At 41.9% G+C, this 24426-nt stretch overlaps 3 protein-coding genes across 4 annotated transcripts; 2 read left to right on the top strand and 1 right to left on the bottom strand.

The window, feature by feature from the left end:
* Positions 1–1854: 1854 nt before the first annotated feature.
* gfer (growth factor, augmenter of liver regeneration (ERV1 homolog, S. cerevisiae)) lies at positions 1855–3667 on the bottom strand. Its single transcript, XM_080510758.1, has 3 exons — positions 3450–3667; positions 2726–2940; positions 1855–2542 (listed from the first exon to the last, which is right to left on the bottom strand). Exons 1-3 carry the CDS (start codon positions 3657–3659, stop codon positions 2380–2382), a joined length of 588 nt encoding a protein of 195 aa, XP_080366884.1. The 5' UTR covers positions 3660–3667; the 3' UTR covers positions 1855–2379.
* Positions 3668–3793: 126 nt separating this feature from the next.
* drg2 (developmentally regulated GTP binding protein 2) lies at positions 3794–9612 on the top strand. Of its 2 annotated transcripts, none has more exons than XM_080510757.1 (14): positions 3794–3911; positions 4152–4244; positions 5038–5198; positions 5336–5425; positions 5507–5567; positions 5707–5797; positions 5890–5962; positions 6092–6182; positions 6282–6379; positions 6641–6717; positions 6819–6907; positions 7000–7058; positions 7145–7198; positions 9247–9612. In XM_080510757.1, the coding sequence occupies exons 2-14, from the start codon at positions 4181–4183 to the stop codon at positions 9331–9333; spliced, it is 1095 nt and encodes a 364-aa protein (XP_080366883.1). In that variant the 5' UTR covers positions 3794–3911; positions 4152–4180; the 3' UTR covers positions 9334–9612. The 2 variants fall into 2 exon arrangements, with proteins under 2 accessions (XP_080366883.1, XP_080366882.1); XM_080510756.1 differs by having other exon boundaries at positions 3880–3953.
* An 8946-nt stretch (positions 9613–18558) lies between these two features.
* On the top strand, positions 18559–21335 carry LOC308141706 (uncharacterized protein; the record flags this gene model as incomplete). Its single annotated transcript, XM_080511915.1, has 3 exons — positions 18559–20032; positions 20735–20787; positions 21276–21335. The coding sequence occupies 3 exons, from the start codon at positions 18559–18561 to the stop codon at positions 21333–21335; spliced, it is 1587 nt and encodes a 528-aa protein (XP_080368041.1).
* Positions 21336–24426: the final 3091 nt, after the last annotated feature.

The following is a 24426-nucleotide window of genomic DNA, read 5'->3' as shown; positions in this document are numbered from 1 at the left end:
CAATAAAAGGATAACGATAATGTGGGATTTAGAATAAAGCACTAAACCGCACACAACGACGAGAAAATTGGTTATGCCGTCTTGTATACACGAAACAAATAAGGTTCATGACAATCTGCCATCAGGTTTTAATATTCAGTGAATATTTACAATCTGGAAAATGTTCAACTAGAGCTGAGATTATCTCAACGATAATGATGTGGTAATTATTTTTTCAAACCTCAGATTCTCCCACATTAGCCATAGTAAATCTCTCTGAACCGTTTTCACGAGTTTAAAGTGAATCTTTCTCAACTTCTTTGCCCCTGATCTTCTTGTGGTTGTGGAAGTTTTTCTTCATCTGAATTTTGTGGAATGTGGAGCAATAAGGCTTTAGGCAATATGGGTGACGCTGGTTTAATGGTTCTTTATCATTATTGTGAAGGGGCATTCTGTTAAAATATATTTTTTTCTCACTACTTTTTTCATTCTTCCAGCTATGACAATAAGCTGTTGTAGCAGTCAGAATATTATAACAGTATGTCATGGATACATGTGTATCCATGACATAAGGTTATAACATAACAGAATATCTGCACACAAACACAAGAATCAAAATAATTTTTCTCTGCATTAAAGAAATGCAATAGGAAACAATGCCTTTAAGAACTCAAAACTTTGAATGATTGCTTATATAAACTTCCACAGACATGGACCTAGGCTTCCAAATACAGCGTAGAGCATAAACCCTACTCACCAGTTAAATAGTGTCATTTATTCACTCAATAATGACAAAGCTTTTTAGTTTATCAACATAAAATAAACCTTATTGGCATGACAGCAATAATTTTACTGCTATGTGAAACCTTTCTGTTATTTTTATTTCGCGGAGACAGATGAGTATATTTAAGTTGAATTTATAAATATAAACATCAGCTAACTCAGCTGTAATGATGCATTTAGAAAACTCACATAAATACAAGAAAATCTTTTCTGAGCAAAGATTCACGCCGGAAATATGGACGACTCACATGATCTATTGTGCAATTACATAATGGTATTCCACGAAATAAAGGATATCACTGACTTTCACCACTGATACCCAGAGGGGCCAATAGTACTGAACCCTTGTACACAAGCAACAGGGACCCATTGATAATAAAAGGACAAATTCCAAAAGTAAACTCCTCAAAAATATGAACCTGTGATGGACTGTTGACCTTTCCAGACTGCATCCTGCTGGGATCAGCTCCAGCCACGGGCACTGACTAGCACAAAGTGGTACAGGGGATAGATGACAGCTGAATATACTCATATACAGTACAGTACGGTAATGCATCAAACCACTAGATGTCAACCTTTCAAACTTCATGTGTCATATGTAGTAATTGTACTTCCAATGAAAGGTGAACACACTGTGAAGCTCCTTTGACATGTGAAACACTAGATGTATGTCTATTGTCGGCACCGACCGTTCAAGTAACTTCAAAATACTAGTGTTTATTATTCACTGGAATATCATATGGCTGAGGCGATTATCTCAGAAGTCCTTGACTAATAAAAGCCTCGAAAGACACGGATAATATGCAATGTTTTCCAACACAGTCTCTGAATCTACAAAATATTTATTGAATGTTTAATGAACTGCTAAAAATAATGTTTTCAAAGGCTAGTCCTTCTCAGAGCAACAGAGGAAAATAGATTACAGTGGTTTGAAAATTGAGAAGCTGCTATCAATGAAATATTTGGTTTCTACTTCATGGCCAACAGCAACTGATCATTTATTCAAGGATTTTATTAGAAAATTAAATCATCTCCACGATCAATATAAAATTATGCAAATACATTACTACACTGCAGTTTTACTATCTCACATGGCGCACACAGATTGAGGGTGGTTTAAAAATGGAAAACAAACATCAATTGGTAGCATATAAATATACATCATATAAATATACATCTATTTGACATATAGCTCCATATCTTATATATATATCTTATATTCAGCATTGCTGATTTTGGGCTACAACGTGCTGAAGCCCAAAGTAACAAGACACACAGTTTTATGTAATTTCTAAATGACTCACTGATAGAATTGAACATAGGGGAGAGTGTAACAAAGAAAAATTCTAAACACTTAATTTAAAACCAATTTAACGCCCCCATAATTACAGTTTATCCGACATTCTCAGCAAAAGCTTTTTATTATTTCTCTTTAATCTTATTACCCGATTGATTAGTTACATAACACAACAAAAGCTAGTGAACATGAATCATCCACACCACAAAACAGTTCCCACCCCCCAAAAAAATGGAAAGAAAGAGGCAAAAGTGTTTGCGTTGTTTTGTACAGACTGGAGGAATTTCCCCACTTGTGTCTCAGGATGCGAACACAATCCCTCAGTCACAGGACCCATCTTTCCATCCATCCTTCCACCTCTCATCCACACGCGAGCAGTCAAACTCGGGCTTTCCCAGACGGACGTTGGTCTCATTGTGAAGACGGCAGAACCACTGAGAGAGGGCGTTGCGGTTGCTGGTGTCGGGCTGATTGGTTTTCAATCTGTGGAGCGCAAACTACATTTGTTGACTGACACTTTTTACATACGATTACTGAAAAATCTGCAAGCAAACAAGCTATGACTAACAACAACGTTAATTCAAACCAACTTGCTTTCATGATATTAAAATGTGACATGCAATTGTTGGCTTGTATATGAAAACTTGTAGCGCGTCGTGGTCTGACCTGCTTCTCAGGTCTTCTGCACACTCGTCACAGGGGTAAAACTTAGAGAAAAGGTTGATGAACTGCCCCATCTCTTGCTGCTGGCTGGAATTCGGTTTATCAGGGTAATATGCTGCCATGGTGTGCAGAAAGGACCAAGTGTTTCGCCCCAACTCCTCTCTGTCCAGTGGACACTGTGGGTCTTGTTGTGACTCTAATTCAGCAGCAGGGGTCTCCTGTGGGGTCAAAAAAGACATTTAAACAGAGACACACTATTCAATTCAACAATCCAGGAGACAGGTAACATTATGTGCAATACAACTGATTAGTGCATACATATTACACGTAATGACAACTACACAAGAAATGCAGTTTAGTTTAGAAGATCTAGGTACTTTTTACGTCACAGGTTGTAGAATAAACAGATCTTAACCACATGCTCATTTCAGTCCTGTATTGGGGCAAATTATTGTCGATCAGTTTGTTTCTGGGCAATTGAGCTACAAGGGCAATAACTGATTGGCATCTGTTTATTTTCAGATATCCAACAACAATAACAACTTATGGACTATGTAATAATCTACTGTTAGCTCCGTGTCATGTTGTGTTTTTTACTCAATAATCATCAAATATAACTGGAGGCTCGGGGTGTCATCTCTGCTGCACGGAGAAAACAATTACCAGTGGGTCAAAACATAAAGTTAAGCGGACATAAACTATGAAAGCTCGTGTGTCTTCAGGTCACCTGTGCAGCAGCTGGCGTCTGTTTCTGCAGCTTCATCCACGACTTAAAGTCCGTACAAGCCCTACATGGCTTCTTCTTGCCATCGCCGCCGTGCTCCTGCTCCTTGCCGGAGCTGTCCTCCGGGGGTCTGCCGGCCACTGGGAAGGGGAAACCTTCAAACCCGGGCGGGCTGGAGGTTGCTGCTCCTCTCGGTGCGGTGGGCGCAGCCATGTTCGCTGCTGCACTGACAGATAACCGACCGATCCGCGGGATGTCAGTCTGTTGAAACCCTGCTGTCTCTGACCTTTACTTTACATTACTGCTTTTCAATATTTACCCTGGCATGCGGTCGGACTGCACTCTTCCTCAATGATGCAAGCATATGTAATCGTGGGGTAAAAAAAAAAAAAAATTGTTCTTACCGGAACATCTTAGTTTCCACACGGACCATTAACGGGAGCGGAACAGTATCCGCCTGCTGATGTCAGTAACCTGTGCATGCCGCTGAAAGTAGCCGCTGTCAAAGTACAAACATATTTTATCCTTCGATCTTGTTAAACCGATGTCATTGTGTGTGTTGTATTCGGGTGCTCGGTCGGAGAAGTGTGTGTTCACACGCTGCTTTTAAAGCGTTTCCCTCACTGTTTCAGGTTAGCCGGGAGGCTAACAGGGCTAACATCTGTGGAGTGACACGTTTCTGTTTCTATTCTCTCTCCACTATAGGGTAGCTGAAGCTCACCGCAACTGCCACCATGGGCATTTTGGAGAAAATCTCAGAAATAGAGAAAGAAATTTCTCGGACACAGAAAAACAAAGGTGGGAGAGAGTTTTCTCACAGGGACCCGCTAGCTATACATGACTAGCAACTTGAACTGAAATCGATAGCTACGAGTGTACTGTTACTCATCCAGCCAGCAAAACCTTAAAAAGAAGAATAATGAAAGCTGATAACAACGCCAGGGTCTGACTTATCGTAATTATTATTCTCTCCAATGACAACTTCAGAAAGTAGATTGTTTTTCTGTGGAAGTTAACATGGCAGGCTGGTCTTCTGTTGTTGGTTTTGAACCTTTTTCTCATCTCAGAATCAAAACTATGTTTAAAATACCCAAGTCCCAATGCATTAATGATTCATTTTGCATTCAGTACTAGTTCAAAAGAAGACAACTGACTCAGCACACACACATTTGCCATGGTATACTGGATTTATTAACCTGTGGCAATATCACATTTAGGTAAATTACGTTATTCTGCCATTTAGTGTTGTGATTTCACTCAGTTGCCATATAAATCTAGCCTTGAATACTCCAAATGTTGATGTCAGAAAAAAATTCTTCTCTTTTTGTGGAAACTCTCTAGAATGTTCAGTTCCTATCTTCTATCTTGCTTGGTGAACAAGGTAACATAGAGAAATGATTATAGTTTCAAACAGACCTCCACTGTGGACTCTTTCCTCCAAGCTGGTTCATGTTTTGCAGGTTTTGGCTAAAAATGTGACTGTGGATTTCTTCTTCTTTTTGTGCAGCATTTGCTGAGTTGTGTCACATAACTGAATGAATCCCATTACAATACAATATTGTTTATTTCCTTTTCTCGCTTGACTCTTCAGCCACTGAGTACCATCTGGGTTTGCTAAAGGCCAAGCTTGCCAAATACAGATCTCAGCTACTAGAGCCCTCCAAGTCAGCGGGGGCCAAAGGCGAGGGCTTCGATGTTATGAAATCAGGAGATGCTCGAGTTGCTCTCATCGGTTTTCCCTCTGTGGGTAAGGTACGTTGCCATGGTGGATGACGGGTTGGTATTCTGGATATGAATCAGATCAATGTATTTATTTTTAGCTAGCGGATTTCAGTTTCAGTTCTGTAAAGATGTGATGTTTTAATTTATTTCTCTGCTGTGTCCTGCAGTCCACCTTCCTTAGCTTGATGACATCAACAGCCAGTGAAGCTGCGTCCTATGAGTTCACGACTCTCACCTGCATACCCGGGGTGATCGAGGTAGACACATTCACACATGCACACATTGGAGACTTAAAATGTAACAATGTGTTTGTAACTCTGTTGCTTACTATTTTTCAGTACAAAGGGGCGAACATCCAACTCTTAGATCTGCCAGGAATCATTGAAGGCGCTGCCCAAGGTATGTCTGTTCTTTGCTTTCAAATTCAGTAAGCAGTCGCTGGAAATCTAGTCATGCAGAATGTTACGATTGAAACGCCGAAGCGGAAAGGTCTTGCACCGTAATGATTGTGACATTCCAACTCTTTGTCTTGTTACAGGTAAAGGAAGAGGTCGACAGGTCATCGCTGTCGCCAGGACCGCAGACGTCGTCATCATGATGTTGGACGCCACCAAAGGAGAGGTTCAGAGGTTTGTGTTGCACATTGTCAGTGTGGACAAGTTTGATGTCTCAGTCAAGGTGTCCCACATATTTGAGTCTTATTTTTGTTTTCTTTGTCTAGAACACTTCTAGAAAAAGAGTTGGAGTCAGTGGGCATCAGACTCAACAGGCTAAAACCAAATATTTATTTCAAGGTAAAATTCCCTCTGTTGTGAAGAACCGTGTCGCGATTGCATTGCGTTTTACATGTGGCATCTACCTTTTCACAGGCAAACAGGGACTGGACAAAGTCATAATAATTGTTTGTTTGTCTTTTCCTGCAGCCCAAGAAAGGTGGTGGTTTGTCCTACAACTCCACAGTTCCTCTCACTCACTGCTCAGAGAAGCTTGTCCAGCTCATTCTACATGAATACAGTATCCTTCTCATCTCTACATTGTTCTCGCTCTCTCGCGCTCTCTGTAAAATGTATTCCCTTTGCTGATAGAGTTTCGTTCCTTAACCTCCCTTCTCAGAAATCTTTAACGCTGAAGTCCTCTTCAGGGAGGACAGCACACCAGACGAGTTCATCGACGTCATCGTGGGGAACCGAGTTTACATGCCTTGCCTATATGTATGTCAATACAGATATCAGTGATGAGTTGATGTCTTCAATCTCTCCTCCCAGAGCAGTTCTGAAACATTCTTTATTCTTTAATAATAATTTAAGTTTATTAAGCATTTTTTGGGAGTTTCCAGCCCATAAAAACAATGATTACACATTTACAATGTGAGAACATCAAGAGTTTTTGGTGATACCTGGTTTTTGGCTAATGTCAGCTTTTCATCCTGTGTTCATCTGTCTTCCTCTCATATTGATTGCTTGTGTTCTCAGGTGTACAATAAAGTGGATCAAATCTCCATTGAGGAGGTGGACCGCCTGGCACGGAGACCTCACAGTGTCGTCATCAGGTTAGAAGTGTGTGTGTGTGTGTGTGTGTGTGTGTGTGTGTGTGTGTGTGTACGTGTGTTTTCATCTTTCTTACCTGCTTTTCTGTCTGCGTTTCTATCAGTTGTGGGATGAAGCTGAACTTGGACTACCTTCTGGAGAGTCTGTGGGAATACCTGGCTCTGATTTGCATTTACACCAAGAAAAGAGGAGGTATCAGCGCACGCACATCAGTGTTTAGCCTTATTCAGTCATGAGACTGTCACCTTGACGATTCCTCCTTCATTTTGTTTTTCTGTTTTTAGAGCGCCCTGACTTCAATGATGCCATCATCATGAGAAGAGGAGCATCTGTAGAACATGTGGTAAGTGATATGCAGATATATACCTGTTTGAATTTAGAAATAAATCAGTATGTGCATATCTTAATATTATTTCCTTAAACCCGCAGTGCCATCGAATCCACAGAACCTTAGCCAGTCAGTTCAAATACGCTCTGGTTTGGGTAAGTCATGTCATTTTTCCTCGGCTTTGACGTTCTGTAACTATATATTCGCTTCTAGTTCAAGGAACAAAGAGAAACATGATCTAGTTCAGTAAACAGACTGGTCCTGGTCATAAGACATTAAACACTCAGTGGCTATTTTCTCTTTCTAATACTTGTCTTTTCAGTGGGAAACAAATGGCTTTTTTCCCCACAGCGTTGACTGCATTATACTCTGCTGCATCTCACCACTTTTTGGTGGAAAGATGGCCACTTTGAGATAAAAGCTGGTCTGTGGTCTATTTGTTAGAGGTTTTAAAGAGTCCGTATCGTCTTCAAGCTAGCAGCAGGAATATCAGGTGACGTCAAGGGAGGGTGTGGTGCTTCACACAGCTGTCTCTTTTGCTGTGAGAGTAAATGATGCTTTAAAGTGTCCCTGAAATAATTCTATTAAAATACACCAGTATTTAGCATTATTTTCCCCCTTTCGAATGATATATGACACACCAATGACAATCACACCACTATCTTGCTCTTGAGCGCCGAACGTCTAAATATGCCTTTAAATCTCCCGCCCTGTGAATCTGACCTAGTTTTCCCAACTTGCCGTAGTTTTGCGCTGTGACGTATGAGGGGTTATTTACTTCCGCCCACAACAGCTGATCGTAGCGTCTTGTTTACATGTGCTCTGCATTATCGCGTTATTTAGCAGTTTTTTAGAGCCATGCCTAAGCGTTGTGTTGCGGCTGGGTGTTCCCAAATGCCCAGTCCGTCTGTAAGTGTCCATAAATTCCCAAAAGATCAAACTTTGAGGAGATTATGGACAAAACAAGTGCAGCGCACTCGCTCCAACTGGACACCAACAGAGGCCTCCTATCTCTGCAGTCAACATTTCACAGATGACTGTTACGAAACAGCACCCGCAATCCGAGAGTCACTTGGTTTTGCTGTGAAGAGGAAACGTATCCTGAAACCTGGTTCTGTCCCCACCATTTTTAAACGGCTTTTTAACGGATTTTTAAACCCAACCTTCAGTAAGTCTTTTTAAAACCTGCTAAAACTTAAGACAAATAGACCAATAAACTTTGCAAAACACCCACTCTGACACAAGGGTAAATACCCGGTCACACACAATATGTGCACACGGGTAAATACCCGGTCACACACAATATGTGCACACGGGTAAATACCCGGTCACGCACAATATGTGCACACGGGTAAATACCCGGTCACGCACAATATGTGCACACGGGTAAATACCCGGTCACGCACAATATGTGCACACGGGTAAATACCCGGTCACGCACAATATGTGCACACGGGTAAATACCCGGTCACGCACAATATGTGCACACGGGTAAATACCCGGTCACGCACAATATGTACTCACGGCTCAAACATGTATGGTTGAACGCCTTGATTTTCTTCTAATTCTTCCTCCGATGATTCCTCTCCTTCATCTTCGTCCAAAACCAACGATACGTCACTTAAATCTTCGCTAACATCGCTCCTAGGTGCTTCTGTATCGCCAAACCCCTCCATTCTTCAATCAGCTGATGTTGTTTTGGCTGGGACATATAACCCCTCGTACGTCATATCCGGTCTAGCTCAGGCGGCTCACATTTATGGCCCGCAAATATACCGTCGTCTGCTGCATCATGTAAAGTCAATTAAAAGGGTCGGAATTCGGACTTTTATCTGGGAATGTTATATACCTTTCGAAAGCATATTTATTCTTCTTTCTAAAGATGAAATCTGAAAAACATTTCAGGGACACTTTAAAGTAAATACTTTGAGGGGGGAGGATTTTGGTGTGTTTATTTGGCGCTTGCTGCAGGTCCTTTCTGTTCTCCACTGGACAGCTGGAGAACCACACCGTGCAGTAGAAACTATATCGAGCTTTCTTCAGCCTCCACAGGAACTACAGTCGCCACTGGGCTTGTAGTTGTATGACTGAAGCTGATTGACAATGTAAAGCAGTTTCAATACAACAGATGAAAGCAGAATGAGTGTTCTCCATACATTTGCTGTAATTTTGACCTGAGCCGTTTTGTCCCTTGGTGTTTTAGGGAACCAGTACCAAGTACAGCCCTCAGAGAGTGGGCCTGACGCACATCATGGAGCACGAGGACGTCATCCAGATTGTTAAAAAGTAACTCAAGCCACTGCTCGGACAGATGAGAGACCTCAGGAGGGGCTATGGATAAACTCTTCTGTATATATACAGCAAAGAAATATAACCCCCGTCCTTATTTTGTATAAGAAATCTAACAAAAACCAATGATCTGAAGAGACTGATCCTAACCGTGCTGAATGTGGACAGAAAGAAGTTGGTGTGTTTTTCTTTTTGATTTGGGGAAAAAAAAAAAGTAAGCAAGAAACTGTCTCAGAGAGTGAAACCAGGAGGAATAACATCAATAAAGCATTTTACAACACTTAATGTCTTTGTATATTTATTGACCTGATAACTTCAATCATATTGAATTAAAGCAAGAAATGACATTGCATGATTATATAGTCTAATACTTTAAAAAGTACAGTATCAAAAAACTTTTTAAAGCCTTAATTTTTTATTTCAGATGTAAGGCTGGCATGAATCTCAGTGATAAAAAGGTAAATGAGAATTAAGAAACTGGGCAGATTCTTCACAAATTTCTGAAATAATATTTTGTTATCTCAGATGCTCAATGCCTCCGTACAATTACCAAACCTACTGTACGTTTCAATTTGTGCTTTGTCAAAAACAAAGTAAATATATCCCATGTAAAAGATGTTCTTTTACAAAACATGTTACTTGAATAAATGAAATATAATCTGATTTGGTCCCGAATTAATTGGTTTAAAAAAATAGATAGAACAAACTTTTGTCTGTAATTTAAGGGGGATACGAGTCAACGAAACAAGACAAAGACAATTTGTCAGTTAATCAACTACTGACTTGTGGGAGAGTTTAAAGATAGTGGGTTATTTATTCTTCTGTCCTCTATACTTTATCCAATTTTACACACTTTTTTTTAAACCTGAGTACAATAGAAAGAAAATCCACCATAACTATATAGTTTCAGTACTTTACTGTAACAGGTTTTACAAGACAAAAGCCATTTTGATTGTCACGTGGTGTTTTATTCAATTGATTAAGCTATTTTGGCCATTTTGCATCTCTTTTACCGAAATCGTTCTGTGCTTAACTAATTTCTAAAACATACAGCTAAACCAACATGATTGGCAGCGAAAGCAGATAAAACCTTTCATTTTCATTAAAGACTTTTCATTAATTGGATTCCTCCGTGACTGGCTTATCCTGAGGAAACTCACATTTATGGTGACATGTTAGAATGTTGTGAATCATTCTTCAAGTGTCACATCCTGCAAGCCAAGAGTCCCTATAAGACTGTGCCTCAAGCAAGATTAAATACATTTATTAATAGATAATTTGGTGAAACCACTTGAGAGAACTTGTCGACCCCTTTCATCCTGATGAGGGGGGATTAGTCACCTTTGACCCCTCCTTGCCACCTCTCTGTGCACTGTCCAGCTGTTTGTATCATCCTCTCCAACGCTCCCGGGCAACTCCAACTGTTTTTCTTTCAGGAAGTATGGACTCCCAGTCAATGCACCCCATTCACTCGCACATACACGAGCACAATAGTGCCATTAAAAATTCACGAGCATCTCTTCAGTCTCAGAGAGGGGGGTGGGGGGGCACGGAGTGGGCGGCTTCATGCAAGAGAGGCCGAGAGAAAGAGATGCTGTGAGTTGACACGGTTGAACTTAAAGATGACTTAAAGATGTTTCAACAGAGCGCGTCGTGGATGGAGAGATTCTGCTTTGGAATAACCTGAAGAGGTGAGACGAGATGGAGGGATAGTATCGTGGCGCCAAAGAAGAGACAAAGGTACTGTTGGCTGGGTGTGTATCATGTGGAGCAGGCACGACACTTGATGCTGTGTGGCTCCATATGGCATGGAGTGAGTGTGTGTGAGTGTGTGTTGGTGTGTGCATTTGTGTGTCATCAGTATGCAGCATACATTCTGTTCTCCTGTTGCTGTATGCGTTCTGAGGGCAAACTTTGTTCACGCCTGAGAGAATTGATGGATCCAAGTAGTAGATTTGCATCGAAAAGGCAGACAATACTTTAGAGTTTGTAGTCAAGGTGGTCAACTCCAGTTTCAGAGAATTGTAATCCACAATGTCAATTTAGGAATACCTTCATTGAAATAATATTGCTTATATTATCATAGCTTTATAGCATTAATTGTGGATTGTCTTTTATACTGTCTGTCACCAATATATCTCCTTTTAGTAATGATGTAACGTGGCTGGATTGGAGGTTTATCTGTGACTTTCAGAGGTATAAGTATTACCTGCAGATTTCTTGAGATGAACTCAAGTACTTTTGTTTTAAACAGTTCTGTTTTCCACAATACAATGAAAATCTGATTATGTAGCATATTTCCCATAGTATTTCAAATTAGACAAGCGAGCGCATGACCATTCTGTATCAAGTACAGCTACTACTTTCATAATAATCTTTTTTTTAAACAGCATTTTGTCAGGATTGTTAGGATGTCCAAGTAAGGGATGATAAATATTTTAAAAAGTTCCTCATTAAACCTGAACCAAATTAAGCTTTAGGCACTGCTGGGGTTTCTATTCTATTCTATTCTATTCTATTCTATTCTATTCTATTCTATTCTATTCTATTCTATTCTATTCTCATCACAATATTACACATGGCAATACTCTAAGTAAAAAGAACAAAACAGGATGTTTTAGGGGGAAAAAAAGCCTGTAGTGGTTAGTGCTCTCACCTCACAGTGAGAATATCCCTGGACCAAGTCCAGGCTTGGGGATCTTCTCTATGGAGTTTGCATGTTCTCCCTGTGAATATGTGGATTTTCTCTGGACACTTCATTTCCCAAAAAACATGCTTTAAAGGTTGACTCGTGAATCTCTCCTAGTTATCTGTGTACCTGTTTTCTTTGTTCCATAATCTGACCATGATGTACTAAATTTGATTAAGTGGGATAGAGGATAAAGAAGCAAATATAAGAAACAGACGATGTAAAGGTCGATAAAATTCACACCACCCCGGGTCCTCAGCAAATATGACATGCAATGTATTTTGTAAAGTGCAACATATATGTTGAACAAAAGTTCAGCAAATGAGTGAAAATTAAAATTCAAAACAGCACCAATCCTGTTCGGGATAATTTGATAACCTCAGGGCCCTGACTATATTGTCTCTTCTGCCCTCTTCTGTTGTACTGTTCTCATTACACAAAGCTGTGGTTGGAAAACAGTCCAGTATATAAACTCTACCATAGTCAGAAAAGAGAACAGCTAACGCCTCACTCATCTTCCGATGTTTAAAAATCTATTGAGTACATGCTGCTTTGACATTTCTATTAAGATGGACCAATAGTTAAGTTTAAATAATATGATGGGGTAAAAGTCAATTTAGGAACCAAAAAAAAAGATGTACCCCGTTTTGTCACCAGCAACATGTTTATTGGAAATTTTCATTGGTATCACACCAAATGCTGCTGTTCTAATTAAACAATAAAAGTAAAATCATATTTAACCACTCTTACATGCAGTAAATCTCTCCATGGACAGTTACATAAGAGACACAGCATCCACATGCCATGTGGAGTTTGTTTTCCATAGTGTTCACAAACATTCAATACCAGGCCTTTTGACTGTGTACATATACTGATGATATTTACCCTGGTAAGTGCATGAAGTAGAAATGAACAAACTATTATCAGACTGCTTTGCTGTGAGTGCCTTTGGGTTTAGATGATTTATTTGAAGGCCTTTTCCACGTGGTCGAATTCACTTCACTTTTCTTTTAAAATCAAAATACAGCTATTGGTGTAGATACAGATGTATATGTGTGTATGTTTGATATGGGTGGATTTAAAGACAGTATATCTGTAAGCATATGGGGGTACATTTATTCATGAAATGTGTATATGATTGGGAATATATGTGCATATGTAAATTTTATGAAACAAGTTATCATTATCATAGAATCAGGGCTTTATAAAAGAACAAATCCATTGCTTAATCCTCTACATGGTAGATATTAGAATATGTGAACAAGAACAGAAACCAGATGGATGACTGTTATGAAAACAGCCTGAACTTCAGGTTTTTAGTTCAGCGCGGCAGGTCTAATTTTCAATTGTTTCACATCTAAAAACAATGAAATTTGGTCACAGCTATCAAAGCTTTACCCTCTCCTTGCATGTGTGTGTGTGTGTGTGTGTGTGTCTGTGTGTGTGTGTGTGTGTGTGTGTGTCTGTGTGTGTGTGTGTGTGTGTGTGTGTGTCTGTCTGTCTGTCTGTCTGTCTGTCTGTGTCTGTGTGTGAGGACTTCTGATAAGGAGACCCCAACACAAACAAACAAATGAGTCACAAGCTATTGTCAATGGGTGGAATTTATAACGAGTCACTCTGTCGGCTCTGACGTTGGCACACAAGTGTGGGATGATGATAGCTCTCTGTGTGTGTGTGTGTGTGTGTGTGTGTGTGTGTGTGTGTGTGTGTGTGTGTGTGTGTGTGTGTGTGTGTGTGTGTGTGTGTGTGTGTGTGTGTGTGTGTGTGTGTGTGTGTGTGTGTGTGTGTTTGGATAAATGCATGTGCATGTAATCCTGCCAGTAAAAAGCACAAAGCCCACATGCCCATTCATTTATTTAGGCACCCGTGGAGAGACTGGAGCAAAGTGGTGTCGCACAAAGATGTGTATAAGTGCAACATGTTTACTGAGAAACCTAATCACTGCATCAGGGACACAAGGATTAATGTAAAAAGCCTCATACCTGAAACCCAGCTGTACACTCTCTGCTCACTATTGTACATCTCTTCTGTTCATGTTCGGGTAATTACTGAGGTCTCTGTTTATCACCCAGGTCCCATTGTGCGTCTGTGTGTGTGTGTGTGGTATATAACACACGCTGGGGGGTGAGGACTCAACACAGTCACGCAGATGCCACAGACTCTGATTTTTCTCTTTTTGTTGGATTTATCTGTTGCTTTGATGGACATATGTGGATAAAAACATCTTTACAGTTCAACCATTGTTGTTCTTATGATTAAACAAGGTAAGATAAGAGCCGAATACATCATATATTGAAAGATTTATATTTCACAATCATTACAGTATGGCATGCTGTAGGGTAGTATTTCTATTGTTTTTAATTAGTGTAATCAAATCAGTAAATCACAACTGTTTCTTCTTTGTAAGCCGAGGCAGTGTGATTGTCAAGCTATTTAAGAGCTTTTAAGCTTTCATTTCTTTTCTTTTTTTTGACTGTCTACCACGATAACTCTTGCTAGTATGAAAAATATTATCCAAGCAATGACTATTAGTTGGTGAATTGGTCAGCACAGTCTTCAGTCAGCACTTCAGTGGTGCCCCTGTTGGGCCATAAGGGCTTTCTGTGTAGGTTTTGCATGTTGTCCCTGTGCCTGAAATGGTATTTGCATCAGATTTGCACTTTCCTGCACAGTTCAAAGTCAAGCTTGTTCGAATAATTAATGTGCTTCTCTGTAGTGAACATGTTGCCGTTCTTGTGTTTATTTATCTGTGTTGGTTGAGGGATGGACTGCTGTCATGTCCAAGGCGTAGCCTGCCTTTAGCACAGATGTGGGTTTTCCTGAAGGGATTATATGAAAAAGTACTTCTCAATTTTGCTCATTAAGAACAATCTCTTTTCAAAAAGAAATATCTCATAAGATTTTGATGAACTTCCAGTCTCACGCAGTAAAATTCTTGTACTTTTTATTATCATGCAAGTTTTGTCTTATGATGATTCATTTTGCAATCTCTCAATATATTGAAGAAGTGTCAATATCACCCATCTGAAGCTCCCACCTTTAAAAACACATAAGCAGCGGTATCACATGCAGCTGAGTCAGAGATAAAGTGGCATAGAAGATATATGGATGGGTGGATGGCATCTAACATGAAAACTGTTCCATTAATGGAGGCGCCATAAATTCCAGCTTTATTCAGATATTTGTACCATCAGACGTGAAAAATGTCTGCTTAAAACGGGTCTCATTTGTGGATATGAATGTGTGTCACCAAAATGGCACTATTTCAGTAAATGAGTATAAATTATGTAAATCGTGTTCTTTTTATCTGAAGCGGCCTGCTGTGCGGTATGTGCAGTGTATTAACGGCGTGCAGTATTTTGACGGGCTTGAGGAGTCCTTTCAATTTCCTAATTAATGTGTACACTGTCGCTGTCAATGTCTGGATTGTTTAGGTGAGTCAGTAATCACATTAATCGCATGCAATCTACATTATGGCCGTGTGTGTGTGTGTGTGTGTGTGTGTGTGTGTGTGTGTGTGTGTGTGTGTGTGTGTGTGTGTGTGTGTGAGACAGAGACAGAGAGAGAGAGAGAGAGAGAGGGAGAGAGAGAGAGAGAGAGAGAGAGAGAGACTGGAGGAGCCTTTTGGCTGTGCTGCCCCCCTCAGGTGATTTCCTTTATTAATCTCGTGTCACTAAGTGCGCCTGCTGACAGCATCTTGTCAGTCATTGGCACACAGAAGAAAAGACTCTCTCCCTCTTCTCACGGCCACCCACTTGCTCTCATAAGTTATCCCTCAGTATCACTCCATCATTTGTCTCCCTCTCTTGACCTTCACTTTCTCTATTTGGCCGTCTGATTCTTTGCTTCCATAGTTTCCTGCCTTTTTTTTACCTGAAGAACTCTTCAATAGTTTCTTCCATTTCTCTCCATCCCAATCTCCATATTTCACTTCTTATTCGGTCTGCTTGTTGCTGTTTGGAGTCAGTCAGGGTTTAAATAATCAGCAAATCATTCATCAGCACTTCAGTGACACACTTCTCTCTGCAGCTATCTCCTTCTTGCCTCTCCTCTTTCTCAACTTCATCCATCTTTGTCATCACTCAGCACTTCAGCCACACAGCCAGTGTCACTTGTATCAAACAGATTTCTATGTCTTTCCACCTGTTTGATAAATAGAAATATTCAAGGTGTGTGTATCTCATTAAAATGTAAAAACCTTTGGACTTCCCTCTGAGTCCTGTCACCATCTTTATCTTCTCATCTATGCAGTTAGATGATTCCAGCCGCTGTTGGTGCTTTTTATTGCTGTGCAGCTTGCAGACAGTTTAGAGGTTAGTTATGGTGGCTGCCCCCGGTGACACCTGATACAGATTTCTACTCAGATCATATATTAGGTCAAAGAAATTAGTCCTTTCCAACTTCAATAACTGTAACGAAATGAAAATGTTGAGTTTATCTGAAAGATATCTGTGAGATTATTGTGTTTTAAATGATTCAATGACTGTAATATGACCTATGGGTTTAGATAATTGTCAATGATGCTGATACTCTATAGGAAAAAGACTTTGTTTGCTGCTGCTGTCACCCTTCATTTACTCTGTGGTGTTTGGCTGTTAACCTCTGACACCAGCCGGCATGTATAATACATTGGTTGGAGAGAAGGCTAGGGTGGGGTTGACCCTTTGTGATATATTTAGAGGAGCCTGCAATGAATGTTTTATCCATGCTGCGTAGGAAGAACACAGGGCAATCATTAAACATTCATATCTGCCACTGAGATGACCTCCTGGAATATCAAACCGTCATCAATGAATTAACATCAGGCCATCATCAATGAGCTGGCATCAGGCAGTCCTCAATGAATTTACAACAGCCATTTATGTACTGCCATTGTGCCCATCACTTGTAGCTCGCTCTATGTTACATGATGCACTTTTACTTTAACAGGCCAGACACATACGCCTGTGTGTCACATGTATTGTGAATATCCATGATACTGAGGAGGCTCTAGATTGTCTATACTTTTTCACTTTTTCTTTCATAAATCTTGCCACATTTAGCTTATTGCAGTTATTAATGTCATTTTCAATTCATCAATAGCTAAGGAAAAAGACATGACAATATTTGTGTCTGGTTGTGATGTCTGCTTCATTCTCAGAACAATGTCTCGGTATTTTGTATCTTCGATCTTTGCAATATTTGTGAAACCTTGCAAAAATGGAATAGGTAAAGGCTTAATTTGAATTGCTTGATATCAAACTACTGTATGTATTGTTGATCTGTGCGTCAACATTTGCATGCTTGTTATGAGCGTAATGGTCTGCATCACTCACGGCTGTGGTCCTTGCTGTTACTGATGTGTATGTGTTTTGGCTCTGTGTGGCTTTGCCTCTCAGACACAGTTTAGCAACAGCTCAGCCATCTTGCATTATTCATACAGAAGTGAGCCAGCAGATAGTGTTACTGCAAGGCAGTATAGCTGGCACACTAATCTGCCCTTTGCAACTATAACTGGGGGATACTCACTCAGATACACATATACATACATAAATAGAATACATATTCTCAAATGTACTTGGATATGCATTGAGCATATAATGATTCCTTAAGTTGAGGTGACTGAGGGCATGGAGGTTTCAGTAACCAGAGAGAGAAGCAGAAGGTTGCAGGAGGTCACAAAGGCAAGCTGACGTGTATGTGGGAGGATACAACCCCAAATGCAACACAAATGCACACTCGCTCTCAGACAAAGAGAAGGACATCCCCGAGAGCGGAGACTCACACCAACGCATTCACGTCGGCTCTCCTTGTTGGGGGCACATCCTGCCAAAGTTTGTGCAGCGGCCAAGATGTGGACTCACTGCTGGACTCACAGGATGGAGTAACAATAGCACGCTTACAAAGGACTACACAACCTCTGTCAATCGGATCGAGAGGTCTTTTATTCATCACGTGACCCGTGGAAGTTACCTACAACTATTACACGAGGAACAAATTCTGGGGATTCCTATGCCATGGTGGACACCACATTTTTATGGATTTCAGTAAAAAAGATTCAATGTGCTTGTGACAGCAAGTTGGTAAAACTCAGAGAGACGTTAACCAGTAAGATAAATTCTATTCAAATGTAATATTTCAGTTTTAATGTGACACTGCTGTTCTTTTAACACTCTAAGACAGGATTTGATCTTTTTCAGATGTAAATGCTGATGCTGATGATGAACATTTACACATGAGGATTAACTGTGAGCAAACACTGATGACTGAGATTCAGACTTTAGAGGACTGTGGTTTGTGTTTGTCTCAGTGTCCGTTATAGAGCAACTAACCTGGACCAAGTGTACTTCAGGGTCTTTATGGGGTGTCATGTAGATGGATCAGATACAAGTAAAAGGAGAGAAGACTTCAAAACAACTGGCTCAAAAAGCATGTTGCTGTTATTCGAGCTGTTATTTTCATTCTTCCATTCTGCACTGATTTTGACTTCGAAACTGTGTTTTTTCACTTTTGGAAATTTCTTCATTTTGTCAAGGATGATTTGAGTTAGGATACATCATGCCACCCAAAAAAGGTGACTCAAAATCAGCAGCCAAGAAAGGCAAGTCGGAGGAACCAAAGAAAGGAGCAAAGGATGACAAAAAGGGAGGGAAGGATGACAAGAAAGGAGGAAAGAAGGCAGAGGAACCACCTGTGAAAGGAAAGGGGAAGGATGACGGAAAAAAGGGAAAAGGAAAGAAGCCTGTCAGTGAGTCAGAGGATGGGTCGGAGGAAGAAGAGGATGAAACAATGAGTGAAGAAGATTCTGACAGTGAAGAAGAAATAGTAACCAAGAAGCCTGATAAAGGAAAAGGGAAAGCAGCTCTAAAAGGTGCATCAAAGGCTGTGGCTGTGAAGGGTTTTAAGCCTCCCAAACACTCACCACCTGATGAAGATGAAGGGGAAGACAAAAAGGCACCACTTAAGAAAGGTATGGGTGCTATAAATCTGAAGAAGATGAGCGATTTCCACATTAAAGGAGCCTCCAAGGCCATGATGGGCTTTGCTTCAGAAGGTCAGAAGAAAGGAGCGGCTAAAGCACAAAAGACAGTAGATGCAAGATCTCACCTGAAAGGAGCTTCCAAAGCCCTCTCAGGCATCACAGGAAAGGCTTCACCTTTCAGCATGCCCTCCAAACAGCAGCAGCAGGCACAGAAAGCAAAACCAAAGCAAAATCTCAAAAGCACCTCTCGTCTTTTCTTACGACTCTCCAAGAAAAAGAAACCTACTGCTGATGGCAAACCCCTTCTGGGCAATAGCAAACTTTTTTCTGGTTTTGGAGCAAAAACTGCTTCCTCTGACAAAAAGCCAGGCCTATCTGGTTTCAGCTTGTTTAATAAAAAAGATCCTCCAAAGGAAACCACACCACCAAAAAAGACAATAAATCTATCTGGCTTGGGCGGTCAGGGGAAAATGGCAACGGAGGCAAAGGGATTGGGAGGAAAATTCAAAGGGATGTTTGGGAAAAAGAAATCAGCACCAACATTGAAGAATAAAGGCTGGATGGTAGGAAGAATAGCTGCAGCAACAAATTGGTTGACTGGCAGGTTCCTGACTTCCAAGGGACAAGGTCGACTTGGCACACGGGCAGGACGCGGGCGAAAGACACTGTCATTTGCTAACAGAGGCACGAGAGGGAGACAGACACAATATTACAATGAGGCATATGAGTATGACGATAATGAGTATGGCTATGAGGAAGATTCTGCTCAATGGCAATCTGGAAGATATGACCCATATGACCCCTATGGAGAAGGAATGGGTTTCTATGATGATGAAGAGTGGGAAGATGAATATGGTTACTATGATGATGAGGGAAACTTTTATTATGATGATGAGTTGTACTATAATGATGATGTGGATTACTATGGTTACCCTTATGGATATTATGATGATGAGTATGAAGATTACTATGGCAATGAAGACGTTGAGTATTACTATGGTGAAGATGGGATGTTGTATGCAATGGAGCCAGAATCCTATGGTTACTATGGTGATTCTGTAGAGGGTTTTTATGAACCATTTGACTCTGGACTGTATGAAGATTGTTTTGAACACAATATGGGTACTAACTATGGCTTGTTAGATCAATTTGGTATGATGAGTGGTGGGTATACTGTTGTTTCTGGCCAATATCATGAGCCAATACTGGATTACACACAGCCTGCCTCTATTTATAACCATTTTCAACAACCTATCTCTATGGATGTTGGGCTCGATCCATTGCAGATGGGACAGGTTTTTGGACAAGAACAATTGTCTTATCCTCTAGCTGAGCCACTTTCAGCAGAGCAATTCAAGGTCCCAAGGCCTCAGGTCAGGCTATTTGGAAAAGACAGACTAGAGGTAGAAACCTTGCCTCAACCTACTCTTCATTCCCGTCCCTCATCACCAGTATTTCCCCCTCCGTCCCCAGCTCTCGCTATCAACAATCTGGAAATCGCATCAGATACACTATATGATCAGTCCATTCCCACTTACATCCCTGTACAGTCCCAATACCATATTGGCATGAACCATCAACAGACCCCAACTTTTCCAGGACAATCACCCTTGCCAATGTCTATGAGCATTCACCAACAGCACTTTCCTCCCACTCAGCCAAATCACCCTCCTCTTTCAGTTTCTCCAAGCTACTTGGCACAGACTCAACAGCACTTTCTGCCCCCTCAGCCAATTCACCCTCCTTTTTCAGTTTCTCCAAGCTACTTGGCACAGCCTCACATACCACCTGAATTCTCCGCCCAGGTATACCACGCACCATTCCCGCAAGACTCACAGGTACTCCAGCTGGGTCAAATGTCATCAATGGTCCCACCAATGCAACCACCAATACATGCATCATTGCATTCACCAGTGGCCTCACCGAGACCAGTTAGACGAATGAGTCCCCTCCCATCCCCACAGCTATCCCTCAGACAGGGCTCAGTTAGGAGAAGGGCAATGCCTTCAACCCACCTCTCAGCATATCACATTGATTATCAAACAGGAATCCAGTCAGACCCACACGTTCCTTCACACTTACACAGGCAGAGAAACTCTCAGAGAGGCTCAATGGTAGGCCAAAGACATACTCCCCTTGTTGACAGACGAAGATCCCCCAGCCCCCCTTCTTCTCCACTATACTCAAGGAGAGAAATGTCAATGAGAGAAGAACCATCCGTACGAAGAGGAAGGGGAGGAATAGGGTTGCACAGGGTTCCCTCAAATGTCCAACCTCATTCTCCAATATCTAGTCCCACAGCTTCTCCGCGGGCATCACTGAGAAAAAGAGCAAGCCCACCACCTTCCCCTAGGCTTTCTTTCAGACAGCAGCCCCCTCCTGATGCAGTGCCTTTGCCATCTACCAGACCAAATGCTTTCAAAGGAAGAAAACAGATGAGGCATTCTCCCTCTCCTCCTCTACCATCCCCACAAAGGCGAAGCTCACCTCATCCAGAAAGACCTCAGTCACCACCACTTTCCTTCCGTCCCACCTCTCCCCATCGTTCTCCCTCTCCTTCCCAATCTCATGTCATTAATCGACCCCTTCCCACCCGCTCTTCTACCCGTAGGCTAAGAGGTGGTTTAGGAGGGCGTACTCATGTTCCCATGGGAGCTGTGAAACCTTCTCCAGCCAACCCCTATTTACAAAGACGCAGCAGACATGGCCCCCCTGTTACTCAACAAGTAGCCCCATTCAGATCATCTATTCGCAGTGGCCCTGCACCTCCTCCTTCACAGATAGGGACCGTAGGGGCAACACCCATGTTAGCCAGAGCTGGTTCGCGACCAACAGGCATGAGGGATTCCAAGCGAATTGGTATTCAACAAAGAGGCTTTCACCGACCTGTAGGAAGAGGGCAGCCACTTGTGCGAATGCCCAGGAATCAGTCCTCTATTCAGTCCAGGCAGTCATTCAGAGGTCCTCCTCCAGTGCCTCCCAGCACTCCACAGCCTTTAAAACAGAATGGCCCTATTTCTCCACAGCCTTCGGTGCGTCGGCTGCAGAATAGATCCCCATCTCCACAACCACTGCAACGTTCATCTCCTCTGCCCTCCCGTTCAGCCTCTCTCAGGCACCAGTTCTCTCACCCACCTTCTCCCCTGCCTCACAGGTCAGTAAGTCCTTATAGTCTGGGGCCAACACCTTCTCAACCTACAGAACCTCATCCCAGTCCTTCTTATGGCCATCTCCCACCTTCACAAACTATCACTCAGTATGACTATATATTAATGGAGCCAGGGCCCTCCCCGATGCTTTCAAATGCTTTACCACACCCACAGGTTGTAGGTGCTCCCTTTTCCAACAGTGCTTATGCTTCTCCTGTACAGCAGACAATTCTTCCTATAATGCAACCCTACTCTCAAAGTCTCCCTCAGTTTGCACCATTATCACCTAATCAAGGGCGTCCACTCCAGAATCCATATTTGCAGGATGTCAGCAACACTGCATCATTGCACAGAGGTGCTTCTCCGGTACAAAGGGAAATATTAGAAAATGCCCAGCAGAACCAAACAGCAAGCCCTTATGCCTCACTTGGGCTATCCAATGCATTGATGCAGAGCTCCCACTTACGCAACAACTCTTACTCGTTTCCTTTACAACGCAATGCCAACCTCTACACAACTGTTTTAACACCCCCTCAGGCAGAAGCCCCTTCAGCCCCCTCAGTATTCTCCTCTCCACAGTTGTCTTCAGCAATGCTTACATCACAGATGCGCAATGCTTCTTTTACATCTCCTTTTCAGCAACACATGTCCCCCTCATTCTCTTCCTTGCCAGCTCCTTCTTCCACCATACCTGACCAAGGAGGTATAAGAGGTACCTCCCCACTTCTCTCTGGTCGATTGCGCACTTCACAAATCCAGGGATCCATGTTCAAACTTCCCGATGGCACACTGACAATGTCCCGGAGTTCTGTTGAGACTCCAGTAACTAGTAATCCATCTCCACTATCTTCTTCAATGTTGTCCTCTGCCTTACTCAATCCCAATCTGCGACAAGCCACATATCGTTTGCCTGATGGAACTCTTGTGACAAAGACAGAGCCCACAAATGCACCCTCTCCTTCCTCTTCTTTGCTTTCTTCTGCACTGCTAAACCCAAATGTCCGTAAAGCCACTTACAGGCTGCCAGATGGAACTTTGGTTACAAGAAATGAGCCAACACCTGAGTCAGCCACACCTTCCTCCTCAGTACTTTCCTCTGCTCTTCTCAATTCTAATGTCCGTCAGGCCTCTTATCGACTACCAGATGGCTCTGTTCTGACCCATCCAAGAGATGAGACACAGGGGGCTGAGAGTACATTGTCATCAGCTGGGCTCTCAAGTGCCTTGATGAATGCTAACCTACGTAAAGCAAAGTTTAAGCTCCCAGAAGGAACATCATTGTTTTCGAGAAATCAACCTCAAGTCCCCTCTGGTCCTCAAGTTTCTGGTGCCCTGCTCAATGCGAACATTCGTGGTGCTGCTTACAAGCTCCCAAGCTCATCATTATTGAGGCAGCCTGGATCTGCTGAAACCACTGAGTCACGCTCCCTTGACCTTTCCAACGCTCTCCGCAATCAGAATGTTAGATCTGCCTCATACCGTTTGCCAGATGGCACTGTCATGACCCGCCCTTCACCTGCTTCAACATCCCGAACACTCGACCTGTCTAATGCTTTATCAAAGAACCCAAACCTTCGGGGGGCAAACTATCGTCTTCCAGGTGATAACATTATGACACGTCTTGGTGCCCCTAGCACCCCTGAACCACGCTCTCTCAACCTCTCTGGTGCTTTGCAGAACACTAACCTCCGGGGTGCCTCCTTCCGCTTGCCCTCTTCATATGCTGTAGTATCACCCCAAGTCCAGGGATCTGGCCCAGAACAGCACTGGGCACATGGTTCGGGTATTGATGCCTCAGCAATGCAGGGAGGTGTAGATGTATGGGGAGCAGAGAGGGTTCTACCACATGGGACTGTCCAAAACCTCAGTAAATGGTCCATGTATAGAGATGAGGAACTGCTGGACCCCCACAGTCTGATGACACAGGGAATCTCCACTCATAATCCGGGGGAGTGGAATCTCAGCAGGGAGGGGGAACCACAGGGCAACTGGTTTGACAAGGTAATAGTTATTAAATTAACAATAATCACATAAGAATGTTCAATACACTCTGAACCTGAGAAGTTGTTTGTGCTGTAATCTTGTAGTCTCAATGTATCAATGTAATAGTAGTGGGGAAAGCTGCTGTTGCTTGTTGTGCAGGGCTTTTACATAATCAGAAATGAGTTACTATACCACATCTAATATTAAAACAATCATAAAGTACCTGAAAAAAGCAATTTACAATTTTCCTTTCAGGGAATGTGCATTGGTTTACTGTGCATTAAAAAAATATTATTTTCTCATTTCTAATTT

The sequence above is a fragment of the Blennius ocellaris genome, assembly GCF_963422515.1.
Source record: "Blennius ocellaris genome assembly, chromosome: 16".
NCBI lineage: Eukaryota > Metazoa > Chordata > Actinopteri > Blenniiformes > Blenniidae > Blennius > Blennius ocellaris.
This window is presented reverse-complemented; position numbering and strand designations above follow the sequence as displayed.